The sequence below is a fragment of the Pollicipes pollicipes genome, unplaced genomic scaffold (assembly GCF_011947565.3).
Source record: "Pollicipes pollicipes isolate AB1234 unplaced genomic scaffold, Ppol_2.1 Scaffold_5724;HRSCAF=6776_pilon_pilon_pilon, whole genome shotgun sequence".
NCBI classification, from domain to species: domain Eukaryota; kingdom Metazoa; phylum Arthropoda; class Thecostraca; order Pollicipedomorpha; family Pollicipedidae; genus Pollicipes; species Pollicipes pollicipes.
The window spans coordinates 26854786-26867653 of record NW_023596746.1 but is presented as its reverse complement, the minus strand read 5'-3'; the positions used below and the strand labels follow the sequence as shown (position 1 = coordinate 26867653).

General features: G+C 64.1%; 1 protein-coding gene across 1 annotated transcript; it reads left to right on the top strand.

Moving 5' to 3' along the window:
- Positions 1 to 1904: 1904 nt before the first annotated feature.
- Positions 1905 to 12763, top strand: LOC119102882 (uncharacterized; the record flags this gene model as incomplete). The annotated part of the gene is given in 6 exon segments (XM_037226332.1): positions 1905 to 2023; positions 2529 to 2624; positions 3870 to 4051; positions 5023 to 5132; positions 9427 to 9441; positions 12747 to 12763. Coding segments are annotated over 4 exon segments (303 nt in total).
- Between the last annotated feature and the right edge of the window lie 105 nt (positions 12764 to 12868).

The following is a 12868-nucleotide window of genomic DNA, read 5'->3' as shown; positions in this document are numbered from 1 at the left end:
GAGAGAAGAGAGAGAGAGAGAGAGAGAGAGAGAGAGAGAGAGATGAGAGAGAGGAGAGGAGGAGAGAGAGAAGAGAGAGAGGGAGAGAGAGAGGAGAGAGGAGAGGAGAGAGAGAGAGAGAGAGAGAGAGAGGAGAGAGAGAGGAGACGGAGACGGAGACAGAGACAGAGACAGAGAAGAGACAGAGACAGAGACAGAGACAGAGACAGAGACAGAGACAGAGACAGAGACAGAGACAGAGACAGAGACAGAGACAGAGCAGAGACAGGACAGAGACAGAGACAGAGACAGAGACAGAGACAGAGACAGAGACAGAGACAGAGACAGAGACAGAGACAGAGACAGAGACAGAGACAGGACAGAGACAGAGACAGAGACAGAGACAGAGACAGAGACAGAGACAGAGACAGAGACAGAGACAGAGACAGAGACAGAGACCGAGACAGAGACAGAGACAGAGACAGAGACAGAGACAGAGACAGAGGACAGAGACAGAGACAGAGACAGAGCCAGAGACAGAGACAGGACAGGGACAGGGACAGGGACAGGGACAGGGACAGGGACAGGGACAGGGACAGGGACAGGGACAGGGACAGGGACAGGGACAGGGACAGGGACAGGGACAGGGACAGAGACAGAGACAGAGACAGAGAGAGATCCACAAACAAGCCCGCCCGCCTCGGAGGCTGCTGCCGGCACCGGCTAGCGGAGTTTGGGCGACGCTTCAGTAGGTGCACATAACTTAGCTCATGCTCGCGTATGCGCAGCTGGTGCGTATTGGAATTCCGATGTCAGCTCGGGTGGCGCCGAAGGACCGTTCGAATCGATGGCAGCAAAGCATGGGAAGGTAAGGCCGGTCTGGATGTCTGCTGCCTAACCTGACCTAACAGCTCGGATAGCCAATGGCCTGTGCACAGGATGCGCCGCTGTAGCCCGCGCCACCCCCGCCGTTTAACACCGATTAGCCCCGCTAGCAGACAGAGTGGCTACTAACCAGGAGTTCTGTTGGTGCGTCTCGGGTCGTCGCTGCTGCTCGCTCCTGATCGGACCCGCCCTGTGTGGCGTGATGTGGAGCGGCATGTGACCTCGCCCGATCCACGGCGATTGGATGAAAGACGGGCGGCGCGCCGTCGGCCCCGTCCTCGCGTGCTGCGCTCTCCCGGGCCGTCGACCTTCCAGTGGCCCGTGTGGCCCTGGTCGGCACGTGCCGCGCTGATGGCACGGCGCTGTGGATGGACCCGCCCGCGGAACGGAGGGGAGAGGTGCGGCACGGTCGGAAAGGTTGAGAGGTCCGCCTGTTGCCCGGTCAGGGCCTGAAGACGCCGCTACCCCGACGAAAAAAACCGGCTGTGGTTGAGAAGGAGGGTAGAGGGTTCAAAGAGTCCGGTCCATCGAGTCCAGAAATCGGGAGGGAACGTGCGGAGTGCAAGAGTTCCCGCGACTCGGACCGACACAGGAATGGGAAGAAGTGGGTCGGGGCGGGACGGGCGGGGAGGGGGGGGGGGGGGGGCGACAGCGCCACCGGGGCGGCTGCGGTGGCGGCGGCGGACCGCTGAGCGGTCCGTCACGGACCGCTGTCGCCGCCGACGCATGACGCCCCGCCGCCGCCCCAGCGCCGGGCCGCCACGGCCGCAGCAACGGTACGCCGCCGCCGGCACCGCGCGGACCGCGTGGAGACCGTCGCACCGCCGCCGGCCCAAGGCCGCGCCGGCCGCGTGGCGCCGCGTCGTCTCGCGCCGCGTGCGGCGGCGGCAGAGGCGCCGCTTAGTGGGCCGCGCGCGTTGGCTGTGACGGCTGTGCGACGGCGGCGGCGCAGTGACCGGCGTGGGAGCGGCGGCGCGGCCGGTGCGCGGAGAGAGAGCGCGCCCGCCCGACGGTGACGGAGCCGCCCGTGTCGCCGACAGATGGCACTGGCGCCGACTCCACTGGCCTCTCGCACCGCGAGAGGGAGGAGCGAGTGCGGCAGTACCAGCAGCTGCAGAGCGACGAAGCTGACCGGCGACGGCAGGAGCTCGCCCGCCAGGTGAGAGGCCGGCCCGGCTGGCTGACGTCCGCGGCGCCGCGCCGCGCCCTCCTGCCCGCGCTCACCAGCGCCTGGCAATCGTCTCTGACGGGACTCCGTATGTCGTGTGTCATTTTGCCGTCGAGGCGTAGCCAACGGGGCGGCTCGAGATCGTCGCGCGCTCTCTCAGCCTCGTCGCCGTCCGCGAACCGAGCGCCACCGCTCGGCGCGCCTGGTGTGTTCCTGCGCGCCGCGTGTGTCTGACCGCTGTTTCACCATACCAGGCTCCGTCTGCGTGGATAGCGTCCGACTACAGCCCCGGCCGCTCGCCGGGGTCCGGCGCTCGCCTCCCCACCGTGGTCAGTGGTCCGTCCCCGCCTCGCTTGCTCTGCCGCTAACCGCGCCACCCTCAGCTGGCAGCGCCGCCGTGGCCGGCGCGCGCCAGCACGCGCGCGCGCCGGCGTGCATGTGTGCTGTGCCGCGCGAGCGTCCTGTGACGGCCGTGCTCGTGTGCCGTGCCGGTCAGGAGGAGCAGGACGTCCGGCAGCGGGAGCAGGCCGAGCAGGAGCGGCGCCGCCGCTACCGGGAGCTGGGTCTGCGCGAGACGGAGCGACGCTCACAGGTGGGGCGGCCGGCTGCCCGGGGCTGAGGGGGGCCGACACGGCTGGGCTGGAGACAGGGGACGGCCGACGGAGTCAGGAGGGACGGAGCTCGAGACCGCTGGGGCGACGGGTCACAGGCATCCTGGACGCAGGAGAGCCGCGAGACGGCCGCTGGGACAGCGGCGCACGCCAAGGTTCGAGTGCCGGTGACGTATCTGACCAGCGCGTCCAGCCGGGCGAAGTCCGGGACAGTTGCCCGACAGCGGCTGTTAATCCGAGCGGGTGCCGCGTCGGGAGGGGGCCACGGGGACACCCCCCCCCCCCTCCCGGCGGACGTCGGGCGTCGGTGTGACCGGGACAGCGGTCTCTCCAGGTCACTAGGTAACTCTGCTCCGCCACTAATCGCACCCCGCCCGGTGGCGTCCCTCGCCGCCGCGTCCGACTGGACCGGGCTTTCAATGGTCGTGCCGTGGTTGGCCATTGTGTGCTGCTCTGCTGCGACTAACAGCTGTGCAGGCCACCCCGCTCTCTGCCGGTGGAGAAAGTGGAAGGGCATGGGCGTGATTCATGCGGTGCGGAGCTTAGCTGTGAGGCGAGACAAAAAACTAATTGCGGCTCATTGTTCTGTTATGACCTAAAATCCATGCGGAGATGTTGGCAGGGTCGAATTGCGCGCCGGCTTAATGGACTACTGATGCAAACAGTTTGTTGGTGATATGGCGTTATGACCCGGTCTTAACCCGATCCCTAGATGTCGAACTAGATCTCCAGTCTTTTGACCCTATCCCCGCCTTCTGATCCGATTGCTAGTCTCGTGACCTGATCCTCGCCTGCTGAGCCGATCCCCAGCCTTCTGACCCGGTCAGCTTTCTGACCCGACCCACCTTCTGACCCATCCCCTTCTGACTCACCCCCTTCTGACCCTTTCCCCCTTCTGACCCGGTCCCGCTCCCTTCGACCTGATCAGCCCTCCGACCCATCCCCTTCTGACTCCATCCACCTTCTGACCCCTCCCCGCTCCCTTCTGACCTGATCAGCCTTCCGACTTGATCCACCCTCTGACCTGATCAGCCTTCCGACCCGATCCCGCTTCTGACCTGATCAGACTTCCGACCCTGATCCACCTTTTGGCCCGATCCCCAGGTCTTCTGACCCGATCGCTAGTCGTGTAGCCCGAACACCGCCTGCGCCCTGATCTGTGTGACACGCTGCGCCGTCACCTGTACGACCCCCATGACCTGAGGGGTGGGCGGACCGTCGGCCAGGTGGAGGACCGCCGCCGTCAGATGGAGGAGACGGAGGCGGAGCGGCGCGCCGCCATCGCCCGCCGCAACCAGGAGCGCGAGGCCATGCTGGAGACGCGCCGCCAGCACCAGACCAGCCAAATCATGTTGGGCTTCGGCAGCGCCACGCCGCGCTGGGAGGTGACCGGCGACATGGGCAAAAGGTCAGCACAGCGCCGGTCCGCCAGCACCGCCGCCGGAGGGCCCCAGCCCCGGGCGCTGGGGCTCTCCGGCGGCTCGGGGGATCGGTCAGCAGCGTGACGCCGTGCCCTCCCAAGGCGTGGGAAGGTCAGGGAGGGCCTTAAGAGGACGAAGGGGTTCTACCTAGTGTACCGCCGGTGACTTACAGGCAAAGCCAGGCGCCGGGCGCAGCGCTGGTGGTCGGCAGCGGTCGGCGGCGGCCCGGCTGGAGGCCGCGCCGCACACGCGGCCGCTCGTGGCCCGTGACGGCCTGGCCACGAGCCTCGCATGACGGCGGGCACGTGGCCCGTGGCGGAGCGGCCACGAGGCGTGCATGACGGCGGGCACGTGGCCCGTGGCGGAGCGGCCACGAGGCGTGCATGACGCCTGGCGTGCGGCTCCTGAACGGGCCGCGGCGGCATGCTTCTGCTCAAAGGCCGGTTCGCGGCGTGCTGAGTGGAGCTGGTGTCTGACTGCATGCCGTTTCTCGCACCGTTGTGGCGGCTGACAGGTTGCGAAACAGTTTCTCTTTGGTTTCGAAGTCCATTGGAAAGGGTTCGTTCGCATCCGGTTTGGAATCGTTTGGCTGCGCACGCGTGAAGTGCATAGGACGGTGGTGCTGGATATCAGATAGACTGTCCACACGACTTTGCAGCGCCGCATGTCGTGTAACACGACCCCATTTGTTAGTTGCGCTTGTCTTTGATCAGGTTCGACGGCCCTTGTCTTGTTTCTGCACGAGTGTGTAATTGCACTAATTTGTTTTTGTGCGCCGCCCGTTTTTCACGCACCGCTGTCTGTCGCGCAGTGTGCAGCCAGCCGGCCTTCCACGCTGATTGTCACCGCTCGGTTTTGTTCGCTCCGCCCGTGCGGTCGCCGCCGCCGGTCGGCTCGTGCCTGACCCGGCCGGTGCGCCGCCGCCGCTGACGCCGCCGCTGCCGCCCGGTGCCGGTAGGTACGATGAGTTCTGGCGGCGGTCGGGCTCGCCGGTCACGTCCCATCTCATCCCCAGATGGACGTCCGCCTCGCAGATCGACGGCGCCGGCGAGCGGCACTCGCCGGACGGTAAGCGCCTGCCCGCCGCCGCCGCCGCCGCTGCGCCGCCACCCTGGGGACGCCTCTGCACGCCTGCAGGGCCAGGGTGAGCACGCGGCCTGCGCTGGGGCTGGGGGTCGGGGCCGCGCGGCGGGCACGCCCGTGCTGCCGCGGCCCCCATGAGCGACCTCTTAACTGGCTGTGCTGGCGCCACTACTGGCCTGGGACGTGATGTCGCCTGTACTGACACCGCCACTGGTTCGCGGATGTCACGCTGTCTCTGTTCATCCCCCTTCACTGGCTGCGCTGGCACCGCCACTGTGCTGGGGTGTGTAATGTACAGTACACCCATCCCCGCCGGGCCACGCTGGCACCGTCACCGAGCCAGGATTGTGATGCTGCACAAGTCCCTCTCCCTGGATGCACTCACGTAGCTGTTCGGCTTGGAGCCGGCGGCAGCGTGTCTCTCTCTGGGAGTCAGCTGCTGGGTCGGCTGGACTGCGCGGAGACGGGAGTGAGACACGGACGCGGCCGGCCCGACCGCGGCCTGCGAGCGGGAGAGAAAGGGCGCCGCTGGGCCGGAACGGGCGCGCTGCATGAAACCGCATGTGAATGTACCGGGCGCAATTGGTTCGAGGAAGGGCCGGAGCCGTGCACGAGACAGACTGCGGAACGCGTGTCATGACCTGCCCAGAGTTCCAGGCCCGGTGATCGCTGGCCGTGCATCCACGGCTGTCATTTATTCTCCGACTGTATCATTACTGAAAGCGGGTGCGTCTTTCCCGTACTTGTTTCATCTATATGCGTACGCAGTGTGTTTCGTAGCGTCGGTAACAAGTAGTAGCCTAGCGTCGGTAACAAGTGACCTCACCTCTGGGCGGTGAGCAGTCCAATTTTGCATTAATGGCGTTGGTTGCAAGTGAAGGCCAGGTCACGAGCGGCCGCACCACACGCTGCCAGTTCCAGGGGTTTGAGAACTTAACGACCTTAAGAGCAGTCTGAGCTCCAGCCCAGGCTGAGCTGGGACTAAGCACAGATTGTTCTGACAGATCTCGCGCTCAGACGTCTGTCCCGTGTCTGGGACAGTCGGCAGGTGCTTGGCCCCGTCGCCCGGGCCGCCGGGCTGCGTCGCCAATGGGAAGGCATGACCCTGCGAGACATGGGTGCTTGCCTGGCACCAGCAACTGGTCTATCGTTTCACTGGCTTGTCGTTTCAACCCGCTTTGCCCCAGTCGGAGCACCAGTTTGGGGTCCTAGAGGTTGTCCCCCCCCCGCCCTGGCGTCGAGCCCTGGTGACGCTGCTGCGGACCGGCCGTCGCCGACCGAGCGTGTCGTGGCGCTCCGTTTGCCGCTGACGACGCGTGTGACGCTCCCGCCCGCCGCCGGCCCGTCCGCCGTGCTGACCCGAGCCCGGCCCGGCGTTTCAGCCATGCGCATGTCGACGGTCCATGTGCGAGATATTCGGCTGGGCCGACGGCGGCGGCTCGGCGGCTCCGGCCCGGCGGGAGCCGGCAGGAGCCGGGCCGGAGCGCAGCGCCGGTGAGTGCCGCCGGCTCCGCACCGCTGGCGGCGGCTCCAGGGTGCGGTGGCGACCCCTCCGCTGCCGGCCGTGCTGAGTCCTCGGCCGCGAGACTGGCTGCTGGCCGGGCGGCTCTCACGCAGCGACGCTGGGCTCGTGTTCGGCTCTGTTGGAGGCTGCTTGCGTTTGCGCGGACGTGCCGGTGGTGAAGTCTCCTGACACGGTCCGCGCAGCGCCCAGTTTGTTTTTCCGCCGATGTGGCTTCGCATCTCCTTCACGCACACACGACGCTTCAGGTGTGGCCTGCGTGTGTAAGCTTTTTATACAGGCATTCATCACACTTGTCCCTGTACATATGCACAACATGCTTTCGCACATGGCGTGTGGGCTTACACGCGCCTTCGTGAAGCCTGACGGGGAGGCTACCTCTCCGCGGGCTCCGGCCGGCACAGCTCGGACGGCGTGTACCTGACCCGCCTTAGGCTGCTGGTGGGGGACGGGAGGTGGGTGGCGGGCGGCGGCCGCAGTCGGACCGGTGTGCCGTGCCGTGGTGTGGCTCCCCCGGGCCGGTGTGCCGTGCCGTGGTGTGGCTCCCCGGGGCCGGTGTGCCGTGCCGCGGTGTGGCTCCCCCGGGCCGGTGTGCCGTGCCGCGGTGTGACTCCCCCGGACCGTGCGGATGGCTCGGCGGCCGCCTGACGCTGGGTCGGCTTGGTCGGGGGTGGCTGCCTTGGCCCGGCCAGTCGTGCTCGCCGCCCGTTCCCCAGCCGTCCAGCAGCTCTGGTGGCCCGCCTCTGTGCCAGGCTTCCTCCTGCAGCCAGCTTTATAAGGCAGAAGTTGTGTTGTGTGCGGTAATTCATACTTTGGCTTTGTTGGCCACTCGTCATAAAGCGTTTGGTTTCGCGCTTAGTCCGTCCCGATAGCTCATTTGGTTAGAGCGCTTGCATTCCACCTACTCGTGGTGGGGTGGGTTCGAGTCGCCGTTTAAATTTCGCCACTCAATTCCGCCGTCGACCTGGGCTTTCACCATCGGATGGTAGAGGTCAGGGCAGTCGCGAAACTATCACTTCTCAGTGTGAGCTCTTATCTTAGATGTAAAGGTTTCTGACTAGATCTTTAAAGAGGGGTTTTGTAACACGTGCACATGGTAACCAGTTAGCTTTTATAGTCAAAACTAGTGCGGTCTTCATTCAACGAATTGCGTACCTCTTTTGCTATATATATATATATATATATATATATATATATATATATATATATATAGATGTAGATATAGATATATATATATATATATATATATATATATATATATATATATATATGTATATATGTATGTGTGCATATATCGCAGACATGCTGCAATACTGCAGTAACATTGTTTGACGTCCTACGTTAAATGTGGGATCTGCAACCGCAGCTTCTGCTTTGTTATGCTGGCTCGTTGGTCGCATTTCCTCAGTTATAGCCACGTTTTTGTTCGCCCTGACGCAGAGCTTTCCTCTTCGCCTCCCCGGCGCAGTCAGAACTGGTGGTTATTCTTGGCTCGCGATTGCGTTCGTGTTTGCTTTTCGTGGAAAGCTTTCGGCGTTCAGACCATGTCGCAAGCTGCCTACTGCCGGATTAGCAGCTTCGCTTGAATGTTTTCGATTTAGTCAAGCATCACCTGGCGCCCGTTCGCCTCCATGGAGCCGTTTTTGGGTCATTCATTCCGTCGCTTGATCGCACGCTTTTTGCGGTTTGTTTGTGCCGCTTCGTCCGTTTTGCCTCGTTAGTATTCGGCCGTGTGTTTGGCTTCTTCGGTTTGTGTCCTCCGCTGCCGTCCGTCACAGACAGCAGCGGAGCGACCGGCTGGGGTCCGCGCGGGATGAGCTGCGGCCGTGTCCCTGCTCTATCCGTCCTCTGACCGGCGGCCCGCGTCACGCCGGGGCTGGCCAGGCGCCGTCCGCGCGGTTCGTTGCCCGGACGAACCGACGGCCGCCAGCCCCGACCAGGGACACGGCGAGCCGGCGGGCCTGTCCTGGCGCCACCGTGGCGGCCGACAGTCAGCCGCCGGGCTCTGGCCTCTCGTGCTAAGCGTGCGCTGCGTGCCACGTGCGTCTGGTGGGCTGGCGGTGGGCCCGCCAGCGGGTGATGACGTGTGTGTGTCAGTGAGCAGGTGGCGAGGACGCCCGGCGGAGCATGTCGAGCCGAGCTGACCATGGCTGATGAAAATCGTCGGCGTTTGTGGTGGTGCCGAACAGTGACGAGCAGGATGGCGATGCCCCTCAGGGGTTTTGAGGGACAGTGCAGGCGTTGAAGGACTGAGGGGGCCCTGGAAGACTGCCCTCCCTTGTCTTGGGTGGCGCTCTATGCATCCGCATTAGCGGCTCCGGCCGCATGGCAGTGGGCCGGTAAAGGCGGATAGCGTGGGACCGGTCCCATGGCCATGTGCTTTTGCCAGTTCATGACCATGGGACAGGACGAAAGTGCATCCGTGCTGCATGTTTGACTTATCTGTCGTGTTTTGGACTGACTGTGTTATCGACTGGCGTGCCGGGGGGGGGGGGGATTATCGACTGTTAAGCCCGGGGGGACGACGCGTTGACTGGACTTTAACGGCAATCAATGACTCATGTCCGCGCCGAAAGAGGCGACGACGACCCGTGCGTGCTCCGTGAACGCGGCGCCTGAACAGTGTGTGGTCGACGGTGGCCAGTGACGCGCGACCGGCGCCTGCGCCGCGGGACCGTCGGCCGGCCACTGCGCCTGTGCCGCCGTCACCACCGTCGTCGCCCGCCTAACCCGTCGCTCGGACGCCCGCTGCTGCAGAGGAGCCGTCGGCGCGCCGCCACCGCTCCGACCTGATGCCGACCGTGCCGGGCGGCTCGTTCCGCGACCCGCCGCCGCCGCGCCGCCGCTCGCCAGGTAAAGCCGTCTCGCTGAGCCGGCTGGACCAGGTGGCGAGGCCGCGACCGCCGGCGCGCCGCCCGCCGCCCGAGAGCACGCTGCAGCCGCCGCCGGCTAAACGCATGTCCCAGAGCCTAAGCCACCTGGCGTCGGGGCCGGCGCCGCGGCCCACGCGGGCCATGCTGCTGCGCCGCGCCGCGCGCGAGCGCGGCTCCACGGCCGCCCTCGGTGAGTAGCCGCGTCGTGCGCGCACACTGCCACCGCACACACGGGGCCGACCCGGCCGCACGGTGGGCTGTGTGGGCCGCCGGCGGCCACTTGTGTATTCGCGGGAGGTGAGCAGGGTTTCGTCGGACGTTCTGGTGTGTCGGTTGTAAAGGGAGCATCTCAGGACATAGTGTTTATGGTTGGCTGTTCACTGAGAGATGTATCTGCCTGTAAATATGCCTAGGTTCCGGTCGGTAGCGTTACGTTTTATGTTCGGGGCCGTTTTGGGATGCCTGCTGGGTAAGTGAGTGCGAGCCGTTTCACAACGCGAGGCCCAACGCAGCCCGGCTGCCGGACGTCACCCCCACGTGCCCGGCGAGTATCGCCACGCGTTACATACAGTCACGCCAGACACAGACACACAGCGCGCGTCTCCGGCCCCGCCGGCGCCGCCGGAGGTCCGGCGCTCGGCGCCGGCCGCCCCCACCTGTCCAGGTAACGGCGCCGCCCTAACACGCGCCGCCGCGCCGGCTTGTCCCGCTCACCTGGTTTGGGTCGGGGCGCGGCCCGCGCTCGCGCGCGCCGCCCCGGTCGCCTCCGGTGCTGGGCTGTCCGGCTGGACGGCATGGCATGCGCACCACTGACTTGAACTGCATCCCCGGGCCGGTGGCGTGGCCACGCCGCTGCCACGTGCATGGACTGAATGTAATATGGTCGCCGGTGGCATGAGTCACACAGGGACTGCGCCGTATTACCATGCCGAGTCATGCTTGCATCGGTGCATCGTGCCGGGCGATGGTTTGTTTGCTGAGTGGCTTTCGTCCGGGGGTGAAAGCATGCCCGAGCTCCGCGAAATGGCCTCTCATCGGTCTGCCGACGGACTGGCACTGACTGAGTGCGGTCCATAACCAGTCGCACGACGCGCTTTGCTTCTTTGAGGGCGTTAAAATATTAACATCCGATGGATGTATGGCCTTTGGTTCAGAACCGCGTATAATATTGTATATGGATTTTATTCACAGCCAGATCTTATGCCTGGCGAATGAATATCGAGCAGGCGCGCACAAGTGACTTTATTGGGCCTCACATAGCTTTTCATTGTCTGTAGTTACTGTTGAAACACTTGTTGTGCCGCGTACGAACGCCCTTGGACACTTGCTGTCGTTTGAGGATGTGCAGATGTGTCTACTGATGGCGTGAGCTGGTGACTCCGTGTTGGTGTGATGCGTGAAGGGTTGTGCTTCCAGAAATGGCGGCTTGGGACTGACTCCGTGTGTCCTGGAACCTCTTCCGCCGCGCTGTCATTGTTGCTCTTTTGGGCTGGGTTCTCGGTTAAATTGATGTATTTGCGGTTGGTATTGTCCTTGTTTTGTAGTTGTTCTCCTATCTTTGTTTCATTGTTCTTACCCGGTTACTTATTGTTGGGATTAGCTGTAACTTGATGTGTTTGTTGGCCTCCGCGTGTCTGCTTCTCGCTGAGTTATTGTCCTAATTTCTTCTGTGGCTCTCTCCTCTCTCAGTCTGCTCCCTCCCCTTCCAACCCCCGTCCGGTGTGGCGCTCCCTGCCCCTGCGCCGCTCGCTCGTAGCTTGTCCGTCCCCGGCGCGCCAGCGCTCGATGGGACCTGTACCCGGCGCCGCCGGCTGTAACGCTCGCCGCGCCCGGCCGACAGGCGCCGGTGGCGTCTCCTCCCGGCCGTCCTCGGCACTCTCTCAGCAGAGCGGCGCCGCCGCCGGCGGCCGCGGCGTGGCGCTGCGGTCGCGGGCGTCGCCGCGTCGCCAGCGGCCGGTCAGCATCGCCGGCCTGCCGTCCCGCCCGGCGACCGACAGGACCGATGCGGAAGGTACGGCCGGACCGGTGGCCGCGCGCCGGTGGGGTGCCGGCGATGGCGCCGGCTCCCAGTGCGGCGGCGAGCGCGCAGAGCCGTGCGCCGCCAGAGCCCCCGTCAGAGTGCGCCGGAGAGTGAACAGGAACAGTGTAGGCGCGTGGCTCTTTGTCGTTTGTGGAGTTGGACGGTGCTATTGGTAGAGGAGGGATATCCCCCCTCATTTTCTCGAGGTATATCCACGCGGATCATATCCTCAAGCAGTGCTTGCCGGAAACTCAAGGCAGATAGCTTTGGAACGGTGCAGTTCCCCCATCCTGGCGGCGCCGCGTGCAGCTTATCAAATTAATTCGTCGGAAGTTAAGTCAGCCGGAAGTAAGTCGCCATAATATCCTTGCGATGTGGAGCAGACGAAACTGCGCATAGCAGTATCACACACCGGTATGACGACGTAACGTTGTCGGCTATAGCCTCGGAAAATGTGAAGCTCGATGGGCGCATTGCCGCCTGGGAGGGCGAGCCAACTAGTGCAGCCACTACGTGAAGACTCGACGCGTTCTCTGCGACAGGGTAGATGAGCATCAGCAGTGGCTCATGCAGGCTTCAACCTGCTTGGTCTGGGCTGTATTAGTGGCTCGGTGTACAGTGCACATAACGCCGCCCATTTTGCAGTTTGTTTTTGTACCGAGTATGCTCTGAATATCACGCACATGGTTTTACTCTGATTTGCTTGGGTTCCGCAGCGTGCATATTGTTTCGTTGATGTGCCGCCGTACATGTGCTATTAACAGCGCCTGTCCCCGTCCACGCGCGACTGCACTGACCCCAGTCGCGTGCGGCGCGGTCTGTGGAATCCCGCTGCTTGTGGCGGCAAGGTCTGGCGTCTGACCTGTGTCTACTACTGATGTCCAGTGTCTCCTCTTATGCGTCCTGTGTCTGACCGACCGGTCACACCGCGGACCGTGGCTGCCTTGCGTCTCATGGCACGTAGCTTGCCTGTTAGGAGCCGTGCCTGGCTGTGATTCTCTGACTTCTCGTGAACCCGTTCTTTGTGACCTGTGAGCTGCAGGCTGGCATACTTGACCTGCTGTGTCGCTGATCTGTTCGTGGTCTTCTGTGTGGAGCCAGGCCTCCTTCGTACCTGACCGGAGAAACCTTGTCCATGGCCTGACGCTGGCGTGCCTGACCTGACGGGCCCTCCGCCTGGCCAGACGGGCCCTCCACGTGACCTGACGGGCCTTCCGCCTGACCTGGCCTGCCCCGCGTGACGTGACGTGACGTGGTGTGTCGCTGACGGCAGCGTCGCGGACCCCGGGCCGGGTCAGCAGTGCGT